At 32.4% G+C, this 16432-nt stretch overlaps 1 protein-coding gene across 2 annotated transcripts in view; it reads right to left on the bottom strand.

Annotated features, from left to right (window-relative positions):
* Positions 1-16432, bottom strand: part of acj6 (abnormal chemosensory protein 6) — a 43415-nt gene that overhangs the window by 4144 nt on the left and 22839 nt on the right. For both annotated transcript variants that reach the window (XM_085206448.1, XM_085206449.1), the window contains exons 2-3: positions 12329-12385; positions 6218-6400 (exon numbers count right to left, since the gene is read on the bottom strand). In XM_085206448.1, the coding sequence (XP_085062574.1) occupies positions 6218-6400; positions 12329-12385 (240 nt within the window). The remainder of the gene's footprint in view (positions 1-6217; positions 6401-12328; positions 12386-16432) is intronic.

The raw sequence follows: 16432 nt of genomic DNA, 5'->3' as shown, positions 1-16432 counted from the left end.
AAAGTGTCTTACTCATATATTTTGTCTATTGACCTTGCTAAGTAAATGCATGCGACTGTAAATGTCAAATACCCATAACTTATCTTACTCAACCTACTCCACTTGGCACGGTCTTTAGTGTCTTCTGTGGTTAGACCATTGGCTCTCATATTCTGCATCACGACATGCAACCAGCGCTTCCAGGAACTGGTATAGCACGGCACTTGCATCCAACACAGTTCTTAGGCGACGTTCTTGGGGCCTATCCGCTACGTCACGGACCCCAAGACTACCTCGACTGAATGTGTTGCGTATGCGGTCAGACCGCGTTACACCGCACATTCTTCACTTCCATGACGTAAAGCTCCTGAGTATGTCGAGATAGTGCTGGCCAACATTCACTGCCATATAAAAGAACCGGTAGGATAATGCTCTTGTATATCAGCCAAGGGAGCTTGGGCGGTATTCTGCGGTCGAAGACCACACTAGTGATCTCCCGCCATTTGGCCCAGGCAGCGCTTATCTGGCCATGGACATCGTGATCGATGCCTGCTGGCCCGTGTACCAACGGATCCAAGGTACCTGAACTTTTCCGGTTAGCTCAGGACCTATAAGGAGGGTGCTCGAGTCCGAGCTCCCGCAGGCCATGTACTTGGCCTTCGACACAATTAGTTTAAGACCGCCGTTCTCAAGCGTACCCTTCCAGGGGTTCACTTTACGCTCCAGCGTTAGTCGGTTCACGTCAATGAGTGCTATGTCATCGGCATACATCATCAGCCATGGAGGGTGGTCCTGGATGTGAGCCGGGACAGTATCGAGCACTAAATTGAATAAGAACGGACTAAGAGCCGAGCATTGGTGAGCGGAATCGTGGTACACGTCTCTGATAATCTCAATATAGGCCTCAGGGGTCCCTTTGGATCGCAATGCCCACCAGATACACTGGCACACAGTCAAAGTACCCATTACTCATACTATTATAAAAAAAATAATAAAAATACTTTAGTAGCAAACTTAAAAGGAAATAATTAATTTCAACACAAAAACAGAAACTGTCATTTAGTCGAAATTTTCAATATCATGGCGGTGGTAATTAATAACCTAATTAATGAAAAAAAACTAAATTACATAGTAAATATTTTTTAATTTGTTGCGGTTTGCCACCCCTATTGTAGTCGGTAACAAAATAATTAAGCTTATTTGGACAGGTGTGCGAGATATTACAGGTAGAATCAAACAGCGCTATTCCTACAAATGTATTATTATTTAACTTTAAAACTTTTAAAATAGAAAAATAACAAAAGAACCAAGAAATATGTCACAAAAGTTAAATACAATAATAGAATAATCATTAAAGGCTTGTAGCTCCCTTGAATAATATATTAGGTATGATGAAGCTCAAGACATTTACTCGCATGCACGTATCAATGAAATATGCAATGGCTGTTATCAGACACGCCATAGCTTGTGTTAATACCAAGAGGTATTTACAAAAATAGAAGTGGAAATCTATTAAACCTCCATACGATATTCAAATAGAGCCGACGTCCTCATACAAATAATTAGATTTTAATAATAAAAAAATAATAACAAATGCAAAATGTCATCACGTGGACACGTAAGGGTTACAATTTACATAATTCCTTCGATGACATTCAATTCTTAGTAGTAAGTAGTATTAAAATTGCAAATTGAGTAAATTGATGTGGACGATTTGTCGGTAGCAACTATACCGGCGTAATAATAAACAGATCGTACGCAATACTCTTTGTTCTTCTTTTAATACGGAGAGAATAGAGCAAGACCTTTCTTTGTTCTAGAAATTACATAAAATATGCAAAATAACTCAGCTGATAAACTTAGTATTGCGGGCGCATGTATTCATTTTGAACTGAAATGATGTACAATTATAAATATAAATTTATTTTTTTGGATATTTTTCCTTTCTTGTACAGAAAGATCGCATTTCTTGTCAAATTTAATAATTGTAGGTCTATAACAAATATTCTATAGTTTTTGATTAAGCGGCGAATAATGATGACGAACTTAAATTCGTGGACACATGTGGCAATGATTTTGGACGCACTCATTTTTTATGAAATTAACTATAAATACAAAAATGTACTTTTTTTCAATCAAATTTTCACTTATTGGTCCTTTCTCTTTATTTTTTCGGCAAAATTTTACAACTGTAGGTCCACATAAAGTGCCCTATAGGCATAAATGGTCGTGATGGTATTGACTTGGAAGCTTTTTTTAGTGGTTTAGACTGTAGACCTAAATATTACTTATAATTTCAACTTGAAACCTCCCCGCGATCTGGAGAAAAATGGCCTTCAAAGGCAGAGATAAGCAACACAGTAAATCTATAAAGCTACCGTTTTTTACTTCTAAGTTACGGAACCCTAAGAGTAAAAGTAATTCAAAGCAACATAACAACAATTACAACATTGTACAATTGATATTCAAAGCTTCAATCCCTTCACTAATACCATCCACTATACGAGCGCGATCGCAAGTTGATATTAAATAAATTACACTCTGTTAATAGTGATTTATATCGCACGGTTATGATTCGAACAAGTGGCCGAATTTACAAGGGGTGCGAAACGTGTAGGGTGGAGCGGACGTACTAAATAGAAATTTAAGTATTACATTTACAAACATTATTTGTTGGATGAAAATAATTAATTTGTTTTTATCTTTATGTATATTACATTTTTCTATTAGTATTTCTATGGGACGTAGTGGTAGAGTTGTGGTTGTGGCTTCGAATCTCACTCGAGGAAATGAAATATATAATATTTTCGATTTGAAGTTGAGGCAAAGCGCGGCGTTGAGTTCCGCCACTCAACACGCAATGATTCCAGAATTCAGCAGAAAGTAGGGAGCGGAGAGTCTTAACATCAGGCTCTCTGTATACTTTGCCTCTGATCCCGTTTCCGAGAAATTATTATATTGAAATTATTTTCATTTCCTCGTTTTGGAGGACAAAGAAACTCGTCTTCAATTCCACCACTCGACGTAATGTCTCGTAAATTGGGCGGAAAGTGTAAAATGAACGTCATTAACACTAGTGTTGGTAACCTAGGTTACCACTGGGTATATCGATCATCTTTAAAACATATCCTATTCTCTTTCAATAATAGTATTATTATCAATATAATAAAAAAGAAATAAATATATTTTTTTTAAAAATTTTGACTTTATGACTTATTTTTATTATTTAACAATCATTTGGAGTGAAGCACCAAGCATTAGTTTTTTTTGTTTATTTTCTACTTATTATAAAGATATATACGATAGCAGAATCCTTATAAAAATAAAGGGAAAAAGTTAAAGCTTACCGTGGGGGATCTTAAGCTCACAACTATCGCGTGTTAGACAAGTCACTAAACTTTAAATGTACGTTTTTTTTGTATTGTACTTATATTTTTATAGGAATGCCCTTATATGACCTCTTTTCATGCACGATGCGTTGATGTTACTTCAGTATTATGATATAATAGGTAGTTTTGACAATTATTTTTAACATTCATCTATTAAAGCAAAGAAATCATTTTTTTTTAATTATTTTCAGTAATTAAGTAATCCCTCTGCCTATCCTGATGTATGCGGGATATAAAACAGAGGGAACCTAAAAAAAGTATAGGTGGTGCATGTTTTTATAAATATTAGAAATGTATATGATTGTATAAAGTTTATACAATAAAAAGGGACTTTTTAGAACACACCTATTTGTATAAAATATCTCAAACTTCAAAGAAAAATATTTGTTCAAACAAAAAAACTTATTTAGCCTAATGCGATATTAAATATCCGTATAATATGTTTCGGTGAGTTTTAAGCAACTCCATGCTTCAGTCACGGGGTCTGGTCCCTAGCGGCCGCAGTGACAATTGGTAACAGTAAAAAAGCTCATATGTCCTGTATTCCCTCGGGTGAACATGTTTCCCCCTTCCACTACTTTATGGCATGTGTTTAAAATCCACCTATCATTTTTTTTAGTATTTAGCTAGGTTTTAGAGTCGATTTAGGTTTAAATATGTGAATGTATAAAAAATATTGTGAAGCAGTTTGGATATTATATTAGACATATTGTATATTCAAGATTTTAAAATGAAAACACTTTTTTGAAATATTTTTCCAGCATGGAAGGTAGAGGGAACCTAGTGTTAAGATACTCCGTTCACCACTTTCTGCCGAATTTCAACGTCGAAGTCCGCCTTTGTACCAAAGCTAAGTAATGAAAATATTATCTATCTAATAAATAATTGTGGAAATTAGAGAAGCAACTCTAGAGCTTAAATAAAATTATTTGCTTATAAATAAATTGTAGGATTATTTTAAGATTAGAAAACTATTTAGATTTTAAATTTGTATCGGTGAAGCCGACAACCAAGAACGTTCTTAATATTGAACCTGTGTGCTATATTGTCGTTTATTGTATCTATCTAGCTACAATACATTGACAGAATGAAACATAAACAATTTTATTTTACATTCTTATTTTGTTTTTGAAATACTTTTGTCATAATAGTTTTTTTATAAATGACAGTTATTATTAATTTATTTATATTAATGGTACTTTTTACAAGAAATGTAAAAACCATGCAAAAAGACTGCAAAGTAAGAATTAACAACTGTATAGTAACAATTTCATTAAGTGGTCCTTGCTATTTCAATTTCCACGCATCTTCAACATCATTGTGAACGCAGCAGTCACTGTTTTTCACTTAAGCTCGTTTTTCCATAATGGCAAGCGGGAAAACAACGCTGTACCTGACTTAACCAAAACCAAAAATATTTAAAAATATACACATTTCTTCCATCCCCAATTGAACTCACGACACTAGCGTCTACATTAGACCGCTACACCACTATACCTTAGTTGATTAAATAAAAACAACATACAATTTCTATCTCAGTTCCACCTTACAAATGTTATCACTGATTACAGCCATATATGAGACCCCAAACTAGTAACTCCGGGTTCCGCAGTCCATAAAGTACGAGTTACGCGGTCTAAGGAATAGTTCAAGGGGAAAATTGTGTAATGCATCCCTTCATTGTGTTCGAGACGCCCTTTTTTTGCTTGTATTTTTAGAAAAAAAACTACACCAATAGTGAGGGTAAGTGGATTTTTTATTAGGCGTTTGCTTTTGTTTAAAATAGAATATATATATAATTAGATTTTTTTTTGTAAAATAAATGTTTTGTTAACTGTGTTCATATTTTATTGCTACGAATAAAACTATTGTAAAGCACCATAGGTTTGCAAATAGCATTTCTTTTTCTCTAGACATTTGGAAATTTGCGATCGAATCAATATAGCTCTCTCCTTGGTTTGCATGTAATTTGAAACGGAAATAAATATTTTTCTTCAATACTTTAAATGTTATAAATTAATGTATCAAATTAACTTACAAAAGTTTTCAAAAAACACGTAACGAATTTGATTCTATTTGAGAAAAATATAGTTTAATCATAATTTAAACCATATTCAAATAAATATTCTAAATATTACATATATTTTAGTAGTATTATAGTATCTACGTATAAATTAATCATTACATAGAAAAACATCAATATTGTTATGACCCCAAACAGAGACAGACATAAGGGTACAAACAGAACACAATCGAAGTGCATAAAATTACCTCATTTTTATAGCGGCACGAGTACATTTCTTACGTTACAGCCCTTTTCGTACCCCACACACTCTTTTCCCTCAGGACGGAACCCTCCCTCACTGACATGGGAAGACTAAAAGATTTTCCAAGGTATACCGGCAGAGAGAAATACATTTACTTTTATTATTATTATTTACGTCAAGCGAAGGCGAGGAATGTACCAATTTGACAACAATTTTATGAGAGCGCTTTAGTTTTATCGTTTTTGAATTCGATTTGAATGATTGGTATAGATACTGGCCATTCGCTCATCATTTTGTTATTTTTTTTGGAATGATTTGAATTCTATGCGTAATGCTATAAAAAAAGTAGTAATATTAAAAATATATATATTGTGATTTCGAATCTTTTTTATTTATATGTTAAATTATAATGTTTATATTTATATTTGCTATATTTATATTTTTAATTGAATTTTAGATTTTTCAATGTAAATTCAATTTACCTTTTTTTATAATTACATGCAATATACGTATTGTATAATGCATTTATTCTTTACTATTAGATCAAAATCTTCTAGTCCATCGAGAAGATAACGATTGTACCTGATGCGGCCGAGCATTGTGTGGAGGAGGGCCACCAACTCCATGGTGGTATACCATGTCATGCTTGAGCTGTGGTAACGGAGGTCCAGGTTGAGGTCCAGATTGATGCTTCCCGATGTCCACGGCCGCTAACGCCTCCGCCCTGCTCAGCAACCCGTCGTTTAACCCGCTGAATAGATCGCCCTGGTGACAGAGATGATTTTAGATGATTAAATTATTTTTGGTTTGAAATATTAATATCTCTTTATTATTAATTCCTCACAAATTATACATATTATTTTATTTTTAACATATACAAAACTTATTATTAAGCGGCTTAAAATGCCATGCGACTTACCTTTTACATGTAAAACAAAATACTACCTCAAAATTACTATAAATAATATAAGAGATTTGTATCTAGACATCTTTAACTACCATGCAAAGACTCTATAAAAAAGAACCTAACTAAAACAATATTTAAATTAAATTAAAATATTCTACAATTCATATATAATTTTATGACATACATATAAAAAGGCTTGAAGTTCAAAAGGGCAACTAATTCGAGTACGTAATACAGTGGTTACATAAAATAGTCATGTAGAGCCAACCGACGGGGTCGTGGACAGCGTTTTTCCCGGATTACTTTAAATAATTTATGAGTGATCCTGGCCTAACTCTACGCCTTATATATAAATATATATAGTATATAAGTATACCGGGATACCTCGTACGCGCATCGACTCTCAAATACAAGTTTTAAACTGATGGTCTCTCCTACTTTACTTTCGATTTGGTAGCGGTACGAATGTTTGTGGATTTTATATCCGTGTCCTGTTTTTGAAATGGGACTGGCATGTGAATTGGTTAGTTTATAGTTCAAAACTTGTATATGTAGTTCCGAATGAAGTGTTTTTATATTTGACTTAAACGTTAGTGCTTGTAGTAATGAATGTTTAAAAAATAATCTTTAATAATTGTGTGTGTATATTGACATTATGCAAGTTTCATTTTTTAGCCTCATAGTACTCAGAGGGAACCTGGGAGCCTAGTGTTAGGGCACTACGTTACCATTAAGACATTTCAAGTATCCACTTTCCGCGGAATTCTGTTGGCATTGCATGTTAATATGGCAGGATCTCGCTCAGACTCGTTATCACAGTAAAGAAATGAAAATATTATAATAAAACAGTAAAAAAGCTGCTTGTGTTTCATCACAATCGGTTCATTAAAAAAAGTTATCGTCATTTAAATGAACTTAAGGCATGAGTTTGTCTGCAAATATATAGCAATTTATATCTGTACTTACGAGTATAATAAATCTACATATATAAAATATAACATGTAAAAAGAATGTAGTATTACAAAAAATATACATATACTAAAATAATTAACTTTTAAGTCGAAAGTATATTATTATAAATATAAATATCAAATATAAACATTGGTTGTATCAATTTAGTTTGTAAGTAATTTTCATAAACGATTTTTACACATAATATACAGATATTTTTACAGATATTTAAGCAAATTTTACAGATATTTTTAAAGATATACAGATTTTCGTTAAATAATTTACTATAAACTTAATTAGACAGACTTGATACGAGCGTTGATTAAGTAATATCGAAAAATAAAAAGATTGTTTCTTTCATCTAAAGAACTTAGAAATAGAAATAAGTAAGTGTTATTCTTTTAAAACAAACTAAGAAAGGCAGATAAAGTTCTCACAATGCTTTAGATTACGTTAAACTAACTGATCTTACTATATTGTTTCGTTATTCGTAGGTACTTTGTAAAGATTCTCATTTTGTATGGAGATAAAACTTCCAAACGAGAAAAATGTGAAAATTGAATTTGCATTATAAATGATGTAATCAAGGACTATAAAATATTGTTTTACTTATATTTTTTTTTAACAATTGCATTGGATGAGGATATTTAACATTAGATAATTGCCAATACGGGGAATGGGCATACATATGTGCTGATTTAATATCACTTAAAAGTATAATTTAGTGTTTTTTTTTATTTTCAAGATAATAAATAACCATTCGTTCAATCAATGAAATATTGGATAGTTCAAATGTTCACACAGAATCAAAAATTGTAAAAATAATATAAAAGGGACAACATACAACCTTTTATATCACATTTCATTTTTAATTAATAAAAAAAAACAGCTTCAAAATGTATCCCGCACACAGCAGAATAGACAGAGGGAAACTAGTGTCAAGACACTCCGTTCCCCATTTTGCGCCGAAATTCTGGAAGCATTACATTGGTATTGGTCTAGAATATTACATTTTAATTAATATTTAATATTATAGACCATTTGTACGTTAATTAGGTGTTTATTTTATTTTCTGCCTCACACTTCTACTTAAAGTAGCAAATTATGCAGACTAACATTATTCTTCTGTTAGTCTTAAGGTACTCCGTTCCCCACGCACATTAACGAATAATCAAAAATATTCCTCAAAATAAGATAATCTAATTTTAATCACACTATAAAGTTATATCTCATTATTTATTTAATAGATAATCGCTATTATCCAGCACATTTAAGAAGACACTTAAATTCATTCATTTGAATACATTATAAAAAATGAAAATGAAACGAATCGAACGTGGGAACAAAAGTTTGTGCCCGCACCCTCCACGAGTCATTAGCAGCGAGTCACAGAAGTGATCCCGAGTCCCGACTCCCGTATAATTGTAATTGTAAGCAAATTGACCCGGTGCCAAGTGAAATATGTTATAATTTGTTTTTAGCTTAGTAGATACGTATAGCTTTGCTTGGGGAGAGCGACCAAATCTATGTTGAATTATATTATATGTATCGAAAATGTTTTTTAATATGTATTGGATTTTTTTTTAATATTTGTATGTTTTTTTAAATCTATGTAAACATTTAATTGTTAAAAGAATTAGAGGAAGTGAAGAGATAACAACTACGAACAATATTAAAAAACAAAATTTACCACACATTTCAATATTTAAATCAATCTTTTAAATAACGTAGAGAGGTGCAAAACGGGATTTCTTTTTCACAGATTAAATTTCAAAATCATAATAATAGTTTTATATTCTTTCTTTTAGATAATAATATAAAAGTTTTATACTTAGACGGATTTTGATGAATTTAGCCACTCAAAATAAATTACATATAAATCATACGAAAATCATGTCTATATATTATAGATATCTATAAAAACTAGTTACTAGTACTTAAGTGCTTGCCAATTAAGAAGTTACATATTTCTTAAAAATTAAGAATTACATACGAAAATAATTTGCAAAAATATTGATATTTGATAATTGTCAGATTATAAACTTATATATCAGATCGTTAAACATCAGTGAATTTTTAATTGACTGTAGCTACCTCTTACTAACTCACATTGTCCTACTCACAACACTACAAAGTCCACTAAATACGACATAATAACATTCATGCAAAATACAAGTGTACTGGCGGTCCAGTGGTCCGGAGATAAAGCGCAGGAATAATATGTAGAATACTAAGTAATTGTTGGCTATTACAAACGTTATAGCACGGTAGTACAAAGTGACTGCAGAATTTAGTGAACAGCCTCGACTAGACAAGGTTCCTCTGCTCACCCTATCCACCCAATCTCTAAAGCACTGAAATAATCCATTACTATTATTACTCATCAACCTTCTCATTTCGGATTTAACGGCGACATCTTCATCCCCAGATACTAAACGTAATGTAAGTATCAAATGTCAGTCAGTGTAAGTCGAGGGGCCTTTGCGATTGACGATTAGTATGTGTGAGTGTTGGTAATTGAATTAAAATGTTTAATTATTTAACGTTGTTTCGCGCTTGGAGTTCGAGGTGCTTGGAATTTTTGGTTTTGTTGTAATTTATTTTTTTATATTGGGTTAGAGAAGTTTAACCCTAAACCACTGACGTATGTACGTGGTCGTCACCATAGCGGATTTTTGTTCATAACTTAAATTTTCGCGAGAATTCGATCGTGCTTATTTTGAAAGTTTCCTAATTACCAAAGACGCGCATCAAGCTGGTGTATGCAGACGCGTGTCACGTGACTAAGTAGGTTAGTGCGAGTAACTGACGTATGTGATACGTAGCGTCAGTGTAAATGTGATGTTTTTATGATCAAATGAATATGATTGTTAGTAGATAAAATTAATCAAAAATGGTCTAATTCGACTTAAAAGCCATCAAATTCTAATAAAAATCACAAGTATTCCACTGTATTTATGTAATAGAAGACATTCAAAATACGTACGTCACACACGTCGTACACGTCAGTGGTTAAGGGTTAAAGATTTTTTAATCGTGTTCATTGTGTGTATGCTTGTATACAAAAAAGTAAGTAATGTGGGATAGTAATGTATAGATTGATACGACATTTGTTTGTTAAATCCATAAGATTTTTTAAGGTTTTATAATAATAAAATAAGCAAAAAATATATAATTAGTAATTAATCATTAAATACGTTGATAAGTTATAACAAGCAAACTATTTTTTAACTTTTTTTTAACAAATTACTATAATTGTCCTCATACAAAAATCCTAGCAACAAACCCACGAGTCCCTAACAAAAAAAAAAACAAAACAAAAACAATAAAAAAGATTGGGCACACCTGTCAATTATCCAATCATTAAATATTAATGAAGTTAATACAATTATATTTCCATTCGCTCCGATATAAGTTACCAAACCGTACTGACATATCACGATATTGGCGCGGCGAGTATTAATTAGCGTGGTACGGGCACGGTACACGCTTTTTACGAAAATGTCAGCGATCGAGTCTATTTCCGAATTTCCGATATGTACGTACTACTACCTACCTGTGATATAAAGCGATTCGCTTATAACAAGCCTTGTTGATTCCGTTAGTGTATTTGGATCGTCGAAATACACTAACGGAATTATTTTTCCATTTATACGTGTTTTAAACGGCAGCATCACGCCGTATCCCGCATACAGCAGGGTAGACATAGAGAAATAGTGTACGCTTTGTTCCCCACTTTCCGTCGATTTTGTCGAGGCTTGTTGAGTGGCGAAACTATTAATAAATAATAATTCATTCCCTCGAGTGGGATCGAACCCACAACCATTGCGTTACAGACACACCCTTGAGCCCCTGCGCCACTACTGAATCATTTAACAGTATGTGTACATATACACATCTTTAAACGGCATATTAAGAATAGTAGGTGGAAATTTATAGTTGTTTATGGTGGATTGTATTCATTTAAAGTACTCGTATAATGAGAGGTTGTAATTAATTTTACGGGTTGGGAAATTCTTCGCAATAATTGGTATAAATTGAATTTATTTATACTAAATGACCTATTATTAGTTATTTATTTTATGATGTTTAAAATGTTATTCATTCGAATGCCACTAGTATTGGAACTATCGAAAGTTTTTAGACGGTTAAGCTGTACGTTCTCACCCTACCTCGTCCAAATATGTGTAATAAATATGAAAATTTGTATTTAGTATTTCAATATGATAAATTTGATTTTGAAACTATTTCATTACACCGATAAAATAGTTTAAGGTTACATAATAAACTAGATGTTAGAGTTATCCTGCGCTAGAACTTTTCAAAGTTAGTACTAGCTTATTGCCTGCCAAATATTCCACTCTCCAGTACTGTGCAAGTATTACTTGAATGCTAGAAATTCTAAGGTCAATATAGACATTGAAATTGATGAAAACTTTGAAATTTAAAATGCATTTCAAAGTCTACTTTATGTGTTTATTTTTTAAGTTATACTATGTTATTTGAAAAAAGCCTCTATCTACCATTAAAATGAACAAAAATTATGTTTCACAAATATCTATTAATATAATACACACTAGAACATCATGCCGTTTCTTCAAATAGAGTGAATAAATAAATAAATCGCGTTGCTTAAACATTAAGAAAACTAGTAATAAATTATATCTTTGGCCAAAGATGTACGCGAGCTATATTCGCAAAGCTAACAAAATAACTACATAAATATGTTTCTTTGAAATTTAAAAGTTATAAAAATAAAACATAATTTTAAAAGTTTAATATATATAATTACATAATTTAATATATATATAATTCATTCATGCATAGGAACTTACATTGTGCCTCGGTGACCACGAGTTGCACATCAACGAGGCATCTTCCAGTATTCGACTCTGTAAAAAGAAACCTTGGATCTCTTAAACAATTATGTTTTTTGCATGCGAGTTTTTATATATATACTACATATAAAAGTTAATGTAATTTTCATTTATGAATAGAACAAAAAATTCTTTAATAAAATTAATAACATTATTCACAACATTGTTTATTCAGTGGACCTAAATACCAATATTGGTCATTACCGCATAAGAAATTCAAATTTGATTAATAGTACACCTCGTGGTTCACAGATGGACGGTCAGTACCTCATTTGCCACGCCTACGAAGATTAATGAAAGTTTAATGAAAGCTTTAAGTCGACAAATAGTGTGCAAACTTTGAAGTTAGGGCCCGAGGTGGTGTCGTATTTATTATATTTACATAGAATTATCAGTATGAGCTTCCTTTTTTTCCACCAGTCGAAGAAAACTTTTATGTTATTTAGCTATTAGATTAGCTATTAGAGGCCTGTAGTGTGAATGTATCGCGACGGTTATGGGTTCGATCCCCACTTGAGGAAGTGAAATATTTATTTACGTTTATATTTTAATTTCTTCGCTCTGGTGTCGAGGCAAAGCGCGGCGTTGAGTTCTGCCACTCAACAGGCAAAGCCTCCGTAATTCAAGAAAGTGAAGAAAGTGGGGAACGGAGTCACGATCCCTGTGCCACGGTAGTCTTAATTATTAAGAAAATAAAACAGAAATTTAGGAACAACCTTTTAAAGGCTTTTTTCCAAAGAGTAAACCAACAATTGCGTTTTAATTTCCTAAACACTAATTAAATCACTTTGATTTAAGTAGTTCACTTCAAGTTTTAAATTATTCATCCAGATTGGGGAATGATGATATTTTAAAAACAAACATTTTTTCTATAAAGGCTCGAATTGGAGGCTATCACGTAAACTCTTATGTAATAACTGTATAACAAATGAAAACTTTTTTCAGCTTTATGCACTGACACAAGCCAGCAGGGTAGGTAGTTAGAACCTAATGTCAGGACACTACGTTCTCCTCTTTCCGGTATATATATTTATCCGGTATATAATATAATTCACCCTGAGTGGCGTTTGAACCCACAACCGTTATCAAACGTTTACAATCAGACAGCGCAGCACCATGATGGAATGGTATGATGGAATAACTTATTCATTCACGTTGCATACCGCACATAAGCAGGGTAGGAAAGAGAATCCGGGAACCTAGTGTCAAGACACTACGTTCCCATTAAAACACTTCCGTTCCCCACTTTCCACCGAATTCTGTAGGCATTGTATGTTGAATAGCGTAGCTCAACGCCGCTGTATTCTTAATTAATATATTAATTATAATATTTTTGTTACGATTCCTTTGAAGTTCAAAGATTTCCACCGAGTTATTTGCTAAGTATAATAATGTGTTACATTATAATTAAATTAAATATTTACATATTATAACATATACTTATACAAACAATTTATAAATTCAAAAAGATATAATTTTGATGTATCTAAGTACGTAGTAGCGTACATAACCTATGATCGGCATTTGTTGAAATAACGGCCACATCGACTTGAAGTGAATATTTAACTCATTTTGGTCCCAGTTTATCTTTGTAAAACACTGTAATTTCGCTTTTCAGGAAATCTATCGTTGTAACCGAATCGGAAATTATACTTAGTGCAATTTTGTGCAATTTAGTGTCGTTTGCGTCCTTTTATTTTTATTATTTGTGTTAGAAATAGTTCGTACAGTCACTATAAATAAATAGTCACTACAAATACTCCGAGTATTATAAAAAAATAACTATTTTATTTTCAAATATGTATTATAAAATATAATTGAAAAAATAAACATAATAATTATTCAAATTGTTATATTGTTGATGAGAAATATTATTGAACAGAAAGCTAGAGAAATTTAACAGCATATTAATTACCGTTCACAATTCAGAAAAATACATCATATACCTACATGCATAAAAAAATAAGAATATTTTATTAAGATTGTAATAGTGATTTTCACTATATTAAGTCATCCTTGTAAACTATCTTTATCGGTCTCTTTATTGTTCTGGACTTTTTAACAATTAAATAAAAAGTCGATAAGAATATATAAAAATATATATACATTTTATAAAGAAATAGGTTACATAAAAATATAATTTCAAACTAGATTATTTACTTATTTTTATAGAACACAGAATATGAAACTCAAGAATTCTTGCATTTCAAATTTACCGTTCGAAAAACGCGAAATTATGAGAGTCCAGGGCTGGCTGTTGGCTGTGACATCTTCCGCGCGATTCCGAGCCTAGCAGCATAAATAATTAATTCTTAGCCCTTTGCCGTTGCTGTTAAATGGCGTGACTAAATAAGGGAGGGCCGACCCTCTACCTCTCATCCACCCAAAAAACTTTTGATACTGAACGTTTGTTCTGTATAATTCTGGGTGGTGTAAGCCTTAGTAAATACTAGTGGCCCACATGCGGCTTCGCCCGCTGAAACTTCTATAGTCAAATAATATATTTTTTTTCATATTAATTGTAGCCTATGTGTTATTCTGATGTTTAATGTATATTACTTTAAATTCAAAATCAAATCAGCTTCACGCTATAACCCGCACACAGCAGGGTAGGCAGAGGGAACCTAGTGTTAAGACACTCCGTTCTCTACTTTCTGCCGAATTTTGGAGGCATTGCGTGTTGAGTGGCGCTTTTACATCGACACCAGAGCGAAGAAATGTAAATCAATATTTCACTTCCTCGTGTGGGGATCGAACCCGCAACCGTCGCGTTACAGTCACACCCTTGTGCCTCTGCGCCACGACGGCTTTACTTATTACTTTAAGGTATTATTTAAATTCGTTTTGTAGTTTTTACGTGAAACTGGAATAAACATCCATCCTCCCAAACTTTCACATTTAGAATATTAGAAAACATCAACAAATTTCAAGCGAATATTAAAATATTATATGAAAAATTAATTTCACAAGAAATATGAAGAATAATGTTATTAATATAAATAATTGGAAAACAGTTAAATTATATATAGGTATATATATACACGCGAATATAAAAGTTTTGATAAAGGCATTATATATTTCATATATTGACATGTACATGTATGTATTTAATATTACACCACCAACTACATATGGCAGTCGCGAGTCACCGACGACGCCGTTCCAATATAATAACTCGTTTCTGTGGTTGACGATTTAATTCACATGCACTGGATACGATACCGGCAGTCGGCACACCTGACTCTGTTCTCACGGACTAAAGTTTCAGGAAAAATTATACTAAGAATTTCTCCCATCTATTCCCACAATTACAACGTAATCGCTCCAAGGAAGACGAATCTTACCTAAATCATAAGAGAATGAGCCTTAAATTTACTGTGCAATTTTAAGGAGACGAGAACGAGACGCCTTAACCTGAGTGTGGGAGATAGAAAGAGATACGGAACGAGAGATTATGGTAATGACGGTAAAAATACCCAATGAGGGTGGTGGTACTTAGGAGCAATTTAAAGATATTGTATTTAATGTTCGGAGAGGGGCGTCATTGAGGCTTAGAGGGATTGGAGGGTAAAGAGTGGGACGCGAGAGGGATTTGTGAATTGATAATTACGTGCACTCTATCGGCTGTTTCAGCGGCGTTTTATGTACCATACAAATGAATATTTATTTATGTTTGTTTTGTCGCTAGTTGTCTCTTATTGTTTTTTTTGTAATTTCTTTCGTATTACTATACTCACCCGTTTACCCGTTTTGCTATAGTAATTGCGATAAAAATTTCGAGGTTCTGAGGTTTACATCAGTTTTAAAGCTTTTATTTTCTGACGTTATCTGAACGTTCTCTTAAAACTAAAAACTATTTCCTAAGTCATATATCTTAAGATTTAGGGTCCTCAGATCTTCATATCTTTAGGTCAACAGAAAATTACCAATTTTCTTAATATAAAAAATCAGCTTCAAACTGTATTCCGCATACATTTTGTTTATATTTAATTGTTTTACTAGGAATAATATTTTTCAAACCAGTGCAGTACATCCAGTGATTAGCGCGTTTTATATATATAT

The sequence above is a fragment of the Heliconius melpomene genome, chromosome 21, assembly GCF_056956725.1.
Source record: "Heliconius melpomene rosina isolate 202511_hmr_F chromosome 21, ASM5695672v1, whole genome shotgun sequence".
Taxonomy (NCBI): domain Eukaryota; kingdom Metazoa; phylum Arthropoda; class Insecta; order Lepidoptera; family Nymphalidae; genus Heliconius; species Heliconius melpomene.
The sequence above is the reverse complement of the archived record's forward strand: the minus strand, read 5'-3'. Positions and strand labels throughout refer to the sequence as shown.